Source organism: Cannabis sativa, chromosome 7 (assembly GCF_029168945.1).
Source record: "Cannabis sativa cultivar Pink pepper isolate KNU-18-1 chromosome 7, ASM2916894v1, whole genome shotgun sequence".
NCBI classification, from domain to species: domain Eukaryota; kingdom Viridiplantae; phylum Streptophyta; class Magnoliopsida; order Rosales; family Cannabaceae; genus Cannabis; species Cannabis sativa.
Genome location: NC_083607.1, coordinates 7,553,763 through 7,568,493, shown reverse-complemented (window position 1 = coordinate 7,568,493; position 14,731 = coordinate 7,553,763). Strand labels below are relative to the sequence as shown.

Below are 14,731 nucleotides of genomic sequence, written 5' to 3'. Positions count from 1 at the left end.
TTAATTTTTGTAGTTAAGTGTCAAAGAATTTAAAGTTCGAGTGGTTTAGCCGCCAATATCCCAAAAAAAAAAATATTTTTAAAATTATTTTTTTTTTATAATTTTTTAATTTTTAAAATATTTATAATTATTTTTTTAAATAAATATTACGCGGGCCACTAAAAATTTTTCCACGTGTACAAGTGTGTACACGTGGGCAGTCCACTGTGACACTTAACTGTGATTTTTGGACGGATGGGTATAGAGCAAAACAGAATGGGAGTTTAGGTACTTTTGCCCCAAAAAATCGATTTTTGTAGTTAAGTGTTAAAAAATTTAAAGTTCAGGTGATTTAGCTGCCAATATTCCTAAAATATTTTATAATATTATTATACTATTTTATAAAATATATAAAGTATTATAAATATTTTATTTGAATTTTACATTATATAAAAAAAAAACATATAATATTATAGTAAAAAAGGAATGTACTTATATTTATAAAACATAAAATTAAAAATTATACTTACATTATTAAAAAATTGCATAAAGCGTGGGTATATTTCCTAGTGTATATTTATGGCAAAACAACATAAATAATAAAAGGGTACATGGCGGCAAAACCCCTAAATCTTTTATTTTGGTTTCACTTAACCCCAAAAACCTAAATTTGGGCGGTAAAACTCTCAATACTTGCGTTCTGTTAATAATTTAACATTTCCGTCCATTTTAAGTGTTAAGTGTCATGTCGGACTATCCACGTGTGCATCTACGTGGACACAATGTACACATGGCACAATTTTATTGGTCCACGTAAAAAATTATTTAAAAAATTAAAATAAAATTAATTTAAATTAAAAAAAATTGTAAATAAAAAAATAATTTTACTTTTTTTCTTTTTCTTTTTCTTTCTTGTCTGTTCATCTTCTCGATCTCCCCTCTCTCTCGCTCTATCTCTCTCTCTCTCTCTCTCTCTCTCTCTCTCTCTCTCGATCTCCTCTCTCTGTGTCTCTTAGTCCCGATCTAGGGTTTTCAAAACCCTTGGGCAACTACCCCAGCAGTTCTCTAACCACCCTAAGGCTCTCTCTGTCAATCTCGATCTCGTCTCTCTCTCTCTCTCTCTCTCTCTCTCTCTCTCTCTCTCTCTCTCTCTCTCTCTCTCTCTCTCTCCCTTTAGTCCTGATTTAGGGTTTTCAAAACCCTTGGGCGGCCACTCAGTTACAGATCAGGAGCAGCGAGTCGAGAAACTCGGGGATGGACTCGCTTTTGAGTCTTCTCCAGGAAGACGATAAGAACGCGATGATCGTCGTTGCTCAAGGCGTGGTTCTGTTTTGGTTAGGTTAATGGATTCGAGCTCGGTTGAAATGAAGGAGAAGACCATGGCTGCGATTTCGAGAGCTAGGATTTCATCCAATCATCTCTATTGAAGATTTGCCAAGGGGGGAACACCTGATTCCAAGCTTCTGCAATTGGGGTTTTTAGAAATTTAGCTTCTTTCTCTGAAATCAATGTTGAGGAAATGGGATTTTGGTCCTTTTGGGGGGTTGCGAGTTCAGGGACGGCAAAATGGGGTTGTGTTTTGTGATTTGCATTTTTTTTGTTTCAGGTGAGCTTTGATTGGGTTTCTGTGGTGGTAGTTTTGGTGAAGTGCTGGTGGTTTTGGTTAGGTGATGGTGGTTTCTGGGAGAGAGAGAGAGAGAGAGAGAGAGAGAGAGAGAGAGAGAGAGAGAGAGAGAGAGAGAGAGAGAGAGAGAGAGAGAGAGAGAGAGCGTAAATGAAAAAAAAAACGAAACAAAAAAAAAAGAAAGAAAAAAAAAGAAAAATTTTTTATTTACATTTTTTTTATTTCAAATGAATTTTATTTTAATTTTTTAATTTTTTAAATAATTTTTTACATGGACCAATAGAATTGTGTCATGTGTACACTGTATCCACGTAGATGCACACATGGACAGTCTAACATGGCACTTAACACTTAAAATAGACGGAAATATTAAATTTCTAACAGAACGCGAGTATTGGGATTTTACCGCCCAAATTTGGGTTTTCAAGGTTAAGTGAAACTAAAATAAAAATTTTGGGAGTTTTGCCGCCATTTACCAATAATAAAAAGCAATATAATTGAAGAAATAATATAGAAAAACTTCCAAAAAGTAATCAAAATGCACCATAATTAATAATCCTTTTTGGGCATTACAATATAAATGAAAAAATCATAGTAGTTACAAAACGACATGTCACATTCTTATGTGTCATTACATAAACGACATGTAAAAAAATATTAATATTCCCACATAATTACAACCGATATAAAATGAAATATTTAATTTTTCACCAAAGCACTATTTCCCCCACGTAGAAGATTTATATGTATTACTGGAACTCTTCTTAGAATCGGAAGGGCGACCTGAACTGGCAGAGGCGGAGGCAGAACGACATGAACCGGCCGAAGTTGATTCCATTCTTCTTCTGCAACATTGGCCAACATAAAAAGATTTGAATACTGATCATCAACTTCACCTTGAGCAACTTGAATTTCTTAATTTTCTTCAAAATCTTCACCTTCACTACCTTGAATTTTTCGGACAATTTAATTTTCACCTTCACCACTTTGAATTTCTTGGACAATGTTATTTTCACCTTCACCACCTTGAATTTTTCGGACAATGTTACTTACATGTTTCGAAAGATATTCTTTTAGATCTTTTGCCATAGTTAAATCTCTTATTAGTCGCATGACGTAAAAACCGCACATAGTGTCATTAGGTTGCCTAGGGCCCTACATATGATATAATATGTATTAATATTTGATTTTGAAGGTGAAAATAACATTATCTAAGAAATTCAAGGTGGTGAAAGTGAAAATAACATTGTCCAATAAATTCAAGGTGGTGAAGGTAAAAATAAGATCGTCCAAAAAATTTAAGGTGGTGAAGGTGAAAATTAAATCGTCCAAGAAATTCAAGGTAGTGAAGGTGAAGATATTAAAGAAAATTAAGAAATTCAAGCTGTTCAAAGTGAAGTTGATGATCAGTATTCAAATCTTTTTATGTTGGCCAATGTTGCAGCAGAAGAATGTAATTAACTTCGGGTGGTTCAGGTCATTCTACCTACCTCTGCCTTTGCCAGTTCAGGCCGCCCTTCCGGTTCCAAAAAGAGTTCCAATAATACATATAAGTCTTCTACGTGGGGAGAAAGTGCTTTGATGAAAAAATTAAATATTTCATTTTATATCGGTTATAATCATGTGAGAGTATTAATATTTTTTTACATGTCGTTTAGGTAATGACACATAACAATGTGACATGTCGTTTTATAACTACTATGATTTTTTCATTTATATTGCAATGCCCAAAAAAAATTATTAATTATGGTACATTTTGATTAATTTTTTGGGAGTTTTTCTCTTTTATTTCTTCAAATATATTGCCTTTTATTTCTTTATGTTGTTTTGCCATAAGGAAATATGCCTACGCTTCGTGCGATTTTTGTAATAATGTAAGTATAATTTTTAATTTTATGCTTTGTAAATATAATGTACATACTATATTATTACTATAATATTATATGTTTTTTATATAATGTAAAATTGAAATAAAATATTTTATAATAATTTATATATTTTATAAAATATTATAATAACATTATAAAATATTTTATAATATTATAGTATTATATGATTAAATTTTGGGATATTGGCAGTTAAATCACTTGAATTTTAAATTTTTTAACACTTAACTACAAAAATTAATTTTTTTGAGGCAACACTACCTAAACTCCCATTTCATTTTGCTTTGTACCCCTCCGTCCAAAAATCACAGTTAAGTGCCATAGTGGACTGTCCACGTGTACATACTTGTACACGTGACAAATTTTTAGTGGCCCACGTAATATTAATTTTAAAAAATAATTATAAATATTTAAAAAAAATTAAAAAATTAGAAAAAAAATCATTTTAAAAATATTTTCTTTTTGGGATGTTGGCGGCTAAACCACCTGAACTTTAAATTTTTTAGCACTTAACTACAAAAATCGATTTTTCGGGGGGCAAAACTACCTAAACTCCCATTCCGTTGTTAACACTTTTCCCTTTTCTTTTCTTCTTCTTCTTAACTGAAAAAACCCTAGCACACAGTCGCCTACCCCACAACCCAACCTTCTCCGACTCCCCTCTCACACACTCTCTCTCACGGTGCACAACGCCAGCCTTCTCTGACCACCCCATGTCAGACGGGCCACAAAACTGCACCCCACGATCCAAAAAATTCCAACCCCGATCTACCTTCTTCTCTCTCTCCTTCGATCTTTCTTCGACTCCCTCTGTTTTTTTGTTCAGTCTGACTCCCCTCTGGCGACCACCACGAAGAGAGAGAGAGAGAGAGAGAGAGAGAGAGAGAGAGAGAGAGAGAGAGAGAGAGAGAGAGAGAGAGAGAGAGAGAGAGAAGAGACGAGAAAGAGAAAGAGAGGGTCTGGGAAGGAGAAGATCGAAAGAGAGAAAGAGAGGGCAAATGGCTCCGGCGAGGGCCTGGGTGCTTAGGCTCCGACGAGGTCTTGGGTGGTGAGGCAAGAGAGAGAAAGATAGGGCTTGGGAGGGAGGGCTGAGAGATTTGGATTTCAGAAAGTTATAGAAAGAAAGTAGAAAGAAGAAAGAAGAAAGAAGAAGAAAAAAAAAAGTAAACAAAAAATATTTTTAAAATTATTTTCGATTTCTGTGGTTAAGTGTTAAAAAAAATTTAAAGTTTGGGTGGTTTAGCCGCCAATATTCAAAAAAAAAAAAATTAAAATTATTTTTTTTTTTCTGATTTTTAATTTTTTAAATATTTATAATTATTTTTTAAAATTAATATTACGTGGGCTACTAAAAATTTGACACGTGTACAAGTGTGTACACATGAGCAGTCCACTGTGGCACTTACCTGTGATTTTTGGATGGAGGGGTACAGAGCAAAACATAATGGGAGTTTAGGTAGTTTTGCCCCCAAAAAATCGATTTTTGTGGTTAAATGTTAAAAAATTTAAAATTTAGGTAGTTTAACCGCCAATATCCTTTTATAATGTATGTTTTGAGTAGAGAAATCTATAATGTATTTCTTACATAATCAAACATCAAAAGTCAGGTTCATCATTGAGAAATGTCAAGTTTGATTTCTTTGGTGTCTTGTGGAGCAAACATATTTCATATGTAAGACCAAAATAGAATAAGTAGGTCGATGTACAATACTATATCATGTGAAGCTGAGCCAAAACTATGTCTTATACAAATGATTTACTATGATGAAATTACATTTAATATGAGAATTCGTTTACTCACTGAATCAATGAGTCCTCACAACTTCTCTATTACAAAACTTCAGCCTTAAAAGACAAAACCCAAAAAGGAATTTCTCTTTACCAAAAAAAAGATAAAACAAAACAAAAGAGCCAATCTCACACTTCCCATCCCCCCAAAAAAATATAAAAGTGTACAAAAAATATATTGTAAGATGATGATATTAACTGAGTTTTCTCTTCTCCACAACCCACTTTTGCAATTTGCTGAAACATTTTTCATCCAAGAAGGCATATAGTTGCTGCAATCTTCTGTACTCCATTATGATGAACTTGTCAATATGAGCTTCATATCTCTCATAAAGGGCTGGAATTGTTAATATAATGACAAGACCTGCCACAGAAGAAATCATTTCAGATGTTTTTCTTTTCATACTCAGAATCTGAAATTCTAAGGACTCACTTAGTTAATACTAAAGACCTTGCTTGTTGTTATAGTACAAGTTCATATTTAAAAACTATATAATAACTGTGAGTAGTAATAACCAAGAAAGAAAGAGTTAACATAAGACATTGAAGATAATCAAACTTTTGAATAAAGTTGAAACTCACTGGTGTATGCCAAAGTAAGAAAATCAGTCATGCCACCAACAAAGGAGATCAGACAGAGGTATCCAGCTACTTTGAAGAACAATTTTGAGTCTTTACCAAGAGCAATATCTTGAGAAACTCTGAGTAAATTATTGACGCGAATGCGGATGAATGAAGCCATTTCATTTACCATTTCTTCTGATAAATGCAACTCTGGTAGAGGTGGAGAAGGTCTGTTCAGAGAAAGCTGCAATTAAGTACAAGAGTTGTTTTGGCATAATGGAAAGAAAAGAAATCCAATTTCATACCAAGCCAACAAAAAAGGAGCTTCTTCTAAATTTACATCAAAGTTATTATCACATTCATATAAAACCAAAAGAGTGTATGCACAATCAAACCCAAAATGGAGTTTCTGAGTCATTAAGTATGGATTAGAATAAAATTATTAAACATAGAAAACCAAAAATAATAATAATAATAAAAAAGATCAACATGCTCAAAATTAATCCTTTAAATTTTCAGAAAGAGCAGACCTGTACAATGACATGACATCCACTTGCTAATGTTGAAATTTTTTCAAAACTAAGCCTTTACATTTTCACAATGAACTCAAGCCATTTTGATCATTATACTATGATAACTATAATAGCACCCCTTTAATATCATAGAACACAGAGTCCCAATTTATTATCAGATTAAAAGATATACACAACCAAGGACAATGGTACAAACATATGATCATGTACTAAAACCAGTAAACAAAAAAAGAAGAATGAAAAAAGCTTCAGTTGAGAATTATTCTATGAATATTCTCATAAAACATCTTTATAATATCCTTGGAGTTAACCAACTATGATTAAGAAACACAAAGAAGAATTCATTATATAGATATATGTATTTTGGTTCTTGAAATTCCTTTTATATGAGGGGAAAACTTAGTTACCTGTTGAGAATTGCAGCAGATTTGGCCCAGATGAAGAGAATTACAATGAGGAGGAGGAAAACACTAGAGAGTAGAGATAACAAAGTATAGCCAGATTTCTCAAAAACCACCCAAGCAGCTAATGTTACTAATAGTATCCCCACAGTCACATTCTTTTGTCTCCATAAAATCACATCAGCAACTGATTCAAACAAAAAATAAAAAAAAAAATTAAAGTCATTTGATCAAATCCAGAGTTCATTCAATGATACAAGGAATCATTATAAACTAACATATGTTAGGACTTATTAAGTACATTAAATGCTGAACAAGTATAAATTTTAGTGTATGATAATGATGAACTACATTCAATTCAAATAAAAATAAAATGAATGAAAAGGGCTCCAATTGAAAGACTAACAAATACCCACTAATGAAAAAAGCAATAAGACTCACCAAGACCACCTCCAAGGATCTCATGAACACTTCTTTGCCTGTTAAACAACCGATCCAATGAGCCCATGTAGGAAAAAACTTATTTTTAGTTTTCTTAAAACAGAGCTTTGAATCTGATTCAGATCTTTAAGACCCAGAAAAAATAAACTGTTTACAGTTTAGAGATTGAAATGATCTTCAAGCCAAAGAAAAAAGCAGTGGCTCTTGCCCTTTTTATCCAACTCTTATTCTATTCTGAATCTTAATAACTAGAATATTATAATATACAGGAAATGAAGTTTTGAAAGGTATGTTTGGTGGTCACATTTTCCAGCCTAAAAGCAGTAAGCCACTCATAGTTTTTCTTGCTTTTTATATTCATTTTTCTTTTATTCTCCCAAATAATACTAAATTCTTATATTATATATTAATATGATTACACAGTAGATATCTATACATAGATCACATACATCATCTTAATATATATATATATAAGATACAAGAGTTTTGAACAAGAAAGATTGACATTTTTTCTCCATTAGTAACCGACTTTGTTATAATTGAGCTGGTTAAGCAGAAGTTGGGCTGCTTTTTTGTTACCATCTTTTCAAACTATGGAGGGTAATATGGTCAGTAAGCAATTGAAATGATAGTGTAAGAACAAGATGTTTCACCATCGTATGAGGGTATTTTCGTCTTTTGAGTACGTGTGTGTGGGGTTGGCTGCTCGGACAAAAGCATCATGTGGGGCTGTGTGTGTGTGTCCAAGGCTAAGGAAACGATATTCTGCTGTAAAAAAACTGACTCATATGACATGAAATGGTAACTAATAAAGTCATAACAAATAATATGAAAAAAAAGCCTTCAGCAAACAAAAAACAAATAAAAGAGAAACAATATAAATGCGCCACTTGTTTTTATTTTGGTTGGAAAACAGTCTTTGAAACTCTACTATGACTCTATCTATGAGTTGTGGTATATTATTTGTCACTAATTCATTCAAATGTTTGGAAAAATTTTAAGTGAGGGTGCCAAAAAATTTATAAAGTCAGGTCGTTTTTTATTTTTAGTACTTAAAAAAATTATTAGTTAATCTTTTCTTATATTATGGTGAATATTGTACTTATAGGTGCTCTAGACCTCATAAAATTTTCAGAAAGCACTCAGGTATTGTTCGTAACTTTTGGTGGGATACTAAGGAGCGAGACCTTGAATCTAAGGTGGCTTATGAAGAACTCTCCGATATCTCCAATTTCCCGAGCCGCACTGATAGAATCATGAAGAACCCTCCTCTGGTTGGTTCTTTTTTGATTGAAGACTTTGGCTCCAGCTTGTCTGTTCACTCTTAAAATCCTGTGGAGGAGAATATCAAATCTCCTCCACAGGAGCCATGAGAGGCGTTGTCTGGAACTGTAAAAGGTTAGAGCAGACCTCTACAGTTCGAGAACTAAAGTCCCTGATCAGAACGCACTCTCCTGATTTTGTTTTTTTGACTGAACTTAAAGTGGAAGTTATTCCCCTGAGTTACATGCTTCTTTCTTGCCTAGCTAGTTCTACGCCGATCTTGCGGGAGACCTGGACTCCACCTCCTCAAGATTGAATAAAATTTAATTGTGATGTTAGAGTGTGCTTAGAGAGTATGTGCACTGCTGTTGTAGCAAAGAATCACCTAGGTAGGGTGATTCGGGTTCACATGTCTCGGTTGGATTTCTTGGATGCGTTATGTGGAGAAGTTGCGGCCTGCTATTTGGCTATTTCATTGGTGTTGGAATTAGGTTCTAAGTATGTTATTGTGAAGAGTGACTCGAGGCTAGCTACCAATGCTCTCAATGGGAAGGAGTCCCATTGGGCTCTTGAGAACTATGTCTCCTTTTGCATTAAGTCTTCTCCTTCTTTTATTAGTTGTAATTTTTTTTAATGTTAGCAGGACTTGTAATTATGTTGCCCATAATGTGGCTAAGTTTCCCCCCACCAATTGTACGGCTCTATTCCAACCTCCTCTTTACCGAAGAACCTATTTTGTAATGACCGTGAGATCTAACTGCTTTATTAATTAATGAAATGAGTACGCTTATTTGAAGAAAAAAAAAAATTGTACTTATAGTTACAAAATACACTGTGATTAAAAAATTAGATTATAATTTCTCTAGTGTCATAAATAGAAAAAGATCTTAGTGCGCACTTTTTTTGAAGTCCCACCCACCTAAGAACTGTGTGCTAATAAACAGAAATTTCATAATGGTAAATTAGTAGAATCTTTTAGTATATTGTTTGAATTTATCCAAATAGCAAAATAATCTTTAATTTCTAAAAAAATAATTAAAACCTACGAAATCAGAGTTATTAATTAATTAAATTAAATTCAAATACCTAACACTAAAAAAATTAAATAAATGATTCTATTAGTTCCATTAGTACAAAGTCTTGATTATAAATTTAAAATTTCTTAATTCACCATATTATTATTGCACCAATAATAACTTTGATAATCAGACATTACGAGAGACAAAATCAATAAATGAAACTCTTAACAACAATGGTTGATTGGTGAAACCCATAAAATATGATCATCCATTGCAAGTTGGGAAATTTATTAGTTTTACAGTGGAAATAAACTTCAATGTAGACTCAGGCAAAAAGTATGATGCAAAATGCAGACGTATACCCTCCAAAATACAATTGACTTTAGTGCCAAGGATGCGAGTTTGACCGACTTAATCCCAACATGGATGATTGTCTTCTCCAGCCATTAGATGATAAATTAAAGAATCTTATTGAGAATCTTTCTTATTCAACTTTATTTTTGCTGCTTTCGTTTTCATCTTGTGAAGAAGCTACAGCTTCAGATTTGCTCGACGCTGGGGCGGAATCCATTAGACTTGCAGCTATTGCAGCTTTCAAGTCGTCATCTTCCATCTGAGAGAGCATTTCAGCTTCCCCGTATGATAGATCAGATGATTGTTGATTCAAACTTGGCTTCTCAGATGGCGCCTGAGTAGAGGAGCCCAAGGATTTCGTTATTCTCTCTGCATCTTCTGGTGAAAGCCACTGGCCATAACCATTAGAAGCTTCGGAAGCTGAAATGGGGCACTCCTTTGGAAAATTTCCTCTAACCAGAAAAATGCTCCAACCGGCGCCTTTCAAAGTGTCTAAATAAGCTGAGAGGTAAAACTTGGAGAGGTGCATTGGGGCCGCATACAAACTGTCAAAATTGTACCACTCTCCGTTGACTTTTCTTATACAGAACCAATGGTCGTGCAAATGACAAATGAATGCATTTTCGAGTTCAGGGTCGATCTGAGCAGGCTCAGCAACTGGAGAATGAAGGGGTATGACTTGGAGATCCCAAACCTCCAAAGCCTTTTCTAGAACCTGCAAACAATTATTCAAATGGAGAAAATATATTAAGTTGATTTACCAAGAAAAGATTCACTCCTAGACGAAATGATAGTGCATGCGGTAATTATCTTCATAAGCCTAGACAATTGCAGAACATACAAGATAATGGAAACCCAGAAAGCCAACTTATGGTTCACATAGGAGAACTCAAATTCCCAAGTACAAAATTTTAGTTGTGACTTACAAGCAAATACACACATGGAAAGAAGGTGGAGAAACTTAATTCTCATTTTAAATTTGACAAGAGGACAACAAAGTACTATAAATCAATTAATGAAAGACATCTAATGGGAAAACGTGAGATGATGCAAAAACGGGCGTATTTCAATCAATTCTACATTGGAATATTGGATAAGATAGAAATCTACAGTAGAATTATCCAGAATTCTACAATATCGTAGCCAGAAATATTCCAAAACTGTTTAACATCACTGTGCATCCCTAAAGACTTTACCAAGCTAAGCTTCCAAGATATGGTAAAAAATACCTAGAAATGGAAGAAGACTTCTATATTCGCATAACTAGTTCAGCTTTTGTCTAATATATTCACGTCAAAATCTAATGCAGAAAACAAGCATCAAAACTGCAACTATCTGACATGATAAATTACAAAACTTCACCTGTGTGAAATGACTTCCAATTTATCATGTATATCAACTGCAATACAATCATCCAACTCAAAACAGTACACTAATCAAAAACTATGTACAAGGGGTAAGGGATTTAATATCGCTCGCATTGTATTAGGGAACACAGTATGGTAAAAGATAAGAAATACATATGTCTAATATAAAAATACACTGCAGACAAAATTTAAATATGCCAACTATTCAGGGTTTTCTCCAAATGGCCTTAGGAAACTTTCCATCATAGTTAACTTTCATTATGCTCTAGTTAAGGGCCTGCTAAAGAGACTGAAGAAAGCTACTTGACTCAAATAGAGTTTTTCAACAAAGATCGCAAATTTCTTCAACGTTTTAGAGAAAGGAAACAAAATTTGATGAAAAGGTAATTAAGTAGGCAGAAGCATAGGCAGACCTACGTTGGGGGAAGGGGGGTGGTGGATTGACCCCTCTAACTTTTTTTCATTTAAATATATTTATATATATATATATATATGTGTGTGTGTGTGTGTGTCAATATATTTCATTAAATTAAGTCTAGCTAGTGTAGTGGTAGTTTTTTTTCCTCCGTTCATGGGGTTGGGGGTTCGACTATCCACTCCTGCATTTTTATTTGACAAAAATTATAAAAATTTTGAAGTGATTGAGGCTTGAACCTTCTTCTTGTACATGGTTTGAGAACATATTTCCATTGTGCTTAAGAATATTATGCCAATAATTTATTACCAAATTTATATTTAACTTCTTGCCCCTTCTGAAAAAATTATCTAGGTTCGCCTATGGGCAGAAGGGAACCACATTATTTACAAAATTATTTTGTCATACGCCTCTAGGGATGATCGGCACAAGTGAAATTCCCATTTTATAAGGGTTTTCCAGCTACTACATGTTGTTCCCAACACCATCTAATTCATTCAATCATGGGTAGAACTTGTCATGCTCAACTATCATTTTTTTTTTATTCCCTTCATAGCTAGGAAAACAGGATATGAATCAGTCTAATAGCACAAACACTAACACTCACATCCACAAAATAAACATAAAATGTCAGTTAACAATGAGGGCTTAATTGAAGACAAAGCAATTCAGCCAAAGTTTAAAATTGTACAGACAGAACAATGATCAGGTCTACATACTGTATTAATGGCATCACCCACAGCATTTACACACCCTAGAAGTACCCATGTGACACTTGAATTCCTTCTATTTTTGCTCTTCATTATCCATAGTAACAAGTCAAGAAATAAACCTAAAGAATCTGACCTACCAGCCCTTATATGTATACATATATGTGTGTGTGTGGGGACGCCCGCCCTCTCATAAATATATACAAACAAAGGATCATTACTCTAAACACAACCAGAAGCCATTTGAACCAAAGACCCAAGTTTCCCACAATCGTAATTTCAGTAAAGATAACTTATTTATAGTAATTGAAGTCTAACTAAGAAAAAATTCCAAATGAGTGTAAAATAATATCCTTTCACTCCATTTTTTAATAAATATACAGACAGATTTTCTTTGCTAAAATAAACAATAAATCATTTTTTTTTTCCTTTTCTTCGTTCTATTTCATTTTGCATCCTTTCCCACTAAGCAAGCAAGCAAATATAGAAAGTAATTATTGGGTTTTGAAAACTCAAGTTAAACAAAAATGGGAAGTCAAACCAATTAAGGAAATAAAATAAAAGGAATGAATGGTCATAGAAATTGAACCTGAATACTGAAATCACCGTCCAAAGAGACGTTATGTGACTCTTCAGAGAAGAAATCTCCGGAGCTAGCAGCAGCACCTTGGATCATCATCTGGCGTTCCTTGAGATCGAGATCAGAAGCGAGTGCGGCCAAATCGAATTCAGAGAAGAAAGGGCCTTGTAAAACCGTGTTCACGCAATGTACAGCGCATAGCTTGGACTCTTGTACCTCGTGGTACAAGATCCCTCCATTGCTGGCTCCTTCCATGGTTGTGGTCGCCATCATCAGCTTCAGCAATCAAATAATCAATCAATCAACCTCTATTGCAGTGTGGTTGTGTACAGTAAAAGAAGTAAACCCTAAAAAGATTTTGGTCTGGTTTTGATAATCGAAATCGAAAATGATAGTTGGTTTAGCTTTGGCGAAATGAAGATGAGAGAGAAACATAACGGAAAAATATCCTTCTTTTTTATTCATTTATTTATTTAATTTTATAAATAAAATAATTAAATGAGATGTGAGTGTTGTGTTGTGTCTGTCTGGGACGTTACGAAGCAGCACGTGCGTCGAACTGTTCGACACGTGTGGTAACTTATAATATCTTATTTTCTATTTTTCTAAAGTAATTTAACGCCGTAAATACTTAATTTAACTCTAGTTGCAAAAAAATACTAAATTTAATTTTTAGTGACAATAATACTTAAGTTATATTTCTAAAACTCTGTAAATACTTGATTGTTAAATATTAAGTAAATTGTCACGTGATAATTCCTAATTAATTTAAATTATGTTCCAGAAATATAACTCAAATATTATTACCATTAAAAGTTAAACTTAATTATTTATTTACAATTGTAAGTTAAACTTAAATTATGTCACAAATTACTTATTTATTTATATTTTGTTGGACATATAACTAGATTGGGGTGTTAGTGTTTCAGTTATACTACTGTTCATTTTGTAAAAAATAAATATGACATTTGTTTTCAACTATCACACTTAAATGGTTTTTCTTTCTCAATTAGTTTTACGTAAAAAGTGCTACTCAAATTTTGGAAATAATTATATGTAAGAGTGATCAAAAAACATTTATAATGGTGTACTAATTTTAGAATTTATATACTATTTAACTTTAACAACAAACTGAATTATGCATTAAATTAGTGTACACTAAATTCTATACTATTAATAATGTGAGATTTAAGTCTACACTAATTTGGTGTTAAACTTTTTTTTTTTTTGAATTCTAACCCTTATTTTAATTTATTTTAAAAATTAATCTTACATTTTAGTCCTTAAATTAAAATTTATCAAAAAAATAAATAGTTAATTTAAAGCACACTAACATATTAAATATACAAAATAATAATAACAAAAATACTAAAATTAAATAAAATAAAAACAACCTAAAACTAAGTTATTGAACTAAAAAGAACAACATAAATAAAAATAAATATTAAATATTAAGTAAAATAACAATTTAATAAATATTTTTTGTGATTTTATTGAAGTTTTTTTTTTCAAAAAAAATGTGTAATATTTCATTGATTTCATAAATATTTTATTTTGTTAAGTTATTTTAATATCTTAAATTCATACTAGAAGTCATGATTTAATTATATTATAGTTATATTTGGTTATTAATATAAATAATATAAAATGCGAGATCTTTTAAATAAAATGTTATCGAATTGTGTATGTATTTCATAGAATAGTACATATTTATATACAAAGCTAGGAGTCTAAATGGAAAACTACTAAATACAAATAGGAAACTACTAAAATACAAGTTTCCCTAATTTCTTTACAACTAATATTC

At 32.5% G+C, this 14,731-nt stretch overlaps 2 protein-coding genes across 2 annotated transcripts; both read right to left on the bottom strand.

The window, feature by feature from the left end:
* Nucleotides 1-5,215: 5,215 nt before the first annotated feature.
* On the bottom strand, nt 5,216-7,752 carry LOC115698310 (reticulon-like protein B12). Its single transcript, XM_030625529.2, has 4 exons — nt 7,217-7,752; nt 6,782-6,962; nt 5,860-6,071; nt 5,216-5,641 (listed from the first exon to the last, which is right to left on the bottom strand). The coding sequence occupies exons 1-4, from the start codon at nt 7,281-7,283 to the stop codon at nt 5,472-5,474; spliced, it is 630 nt and encodes a 209-aa protein (XP_030481389.1). The 5' UTR covers nt 7,284-7,752; the 3' UTR covers nt 5,216-5,471.
* Nucleotides 7,753-9,619: 1,867 nt separating this feature from the next.
* On the bottom strand, nt 9,620-13,406 carry LOC115697835 (ataxin-3 homolog). Its single transcript, XM_030624975.2, has 2 exons — nt 12,934-13,406; nt 9,620-10,567 (listed from the first exon to the last, which is right to left on the bottom strand). Exons 1-2 carry the CDS (start codon nt 13,195-13,197, stop codon nt 9,983-9,985), a joined length of 849 nt encoding a protein of 282 aa, XP_030480835.1. The 5' UTR covers nt 13,198-13,406; the 3' UTR covers nt 9,620-9,982.
* Between the last annotated feature and the right edge of the window lie 1,325 nt (nt 13,407-14,731).

Excerpts from the sequence above, each read along its gene's own strand:
- LOC115698310 (XM_030625529.2), bottom strand. The coding sequence starts at position 7,283 with ATGGGCTCATTGGATCGGTTGTTTAACAGGCAAAGAAGTGTTCATGAG. Across the intron at positions 6,072-6,781 it reads TCTGCTGCAATTCTCAACAG|ACCTTCTCCACCTCTACCAG; the intron begins GTAACTAAGTTT and ends TTCTCTGAACAG. Across the intron at positions 5,642-5,859 it reads TCTTACTTTGGCATACACCA|GTCTTGTCATTATATTAACA; the intron begins GTGAGTTTCAAC and ends CTTCTGTGGCAG.
- LOC115697835 (XM_030624975.2), bottom strand. The coding sequence starts at position 13,197 with ATGATGGCGACCACAACCATGGAAGGAGCCAGCAATGGAGGGATCTTG. Across the intron at positions 10,568-12,933 it reads ACGGTGATTTCAGTATTCAG|GTTCTAGAAAAGGCTTTGGA; the intron begins GTTCAATTTCTA and ends AATTGTTTGCAG.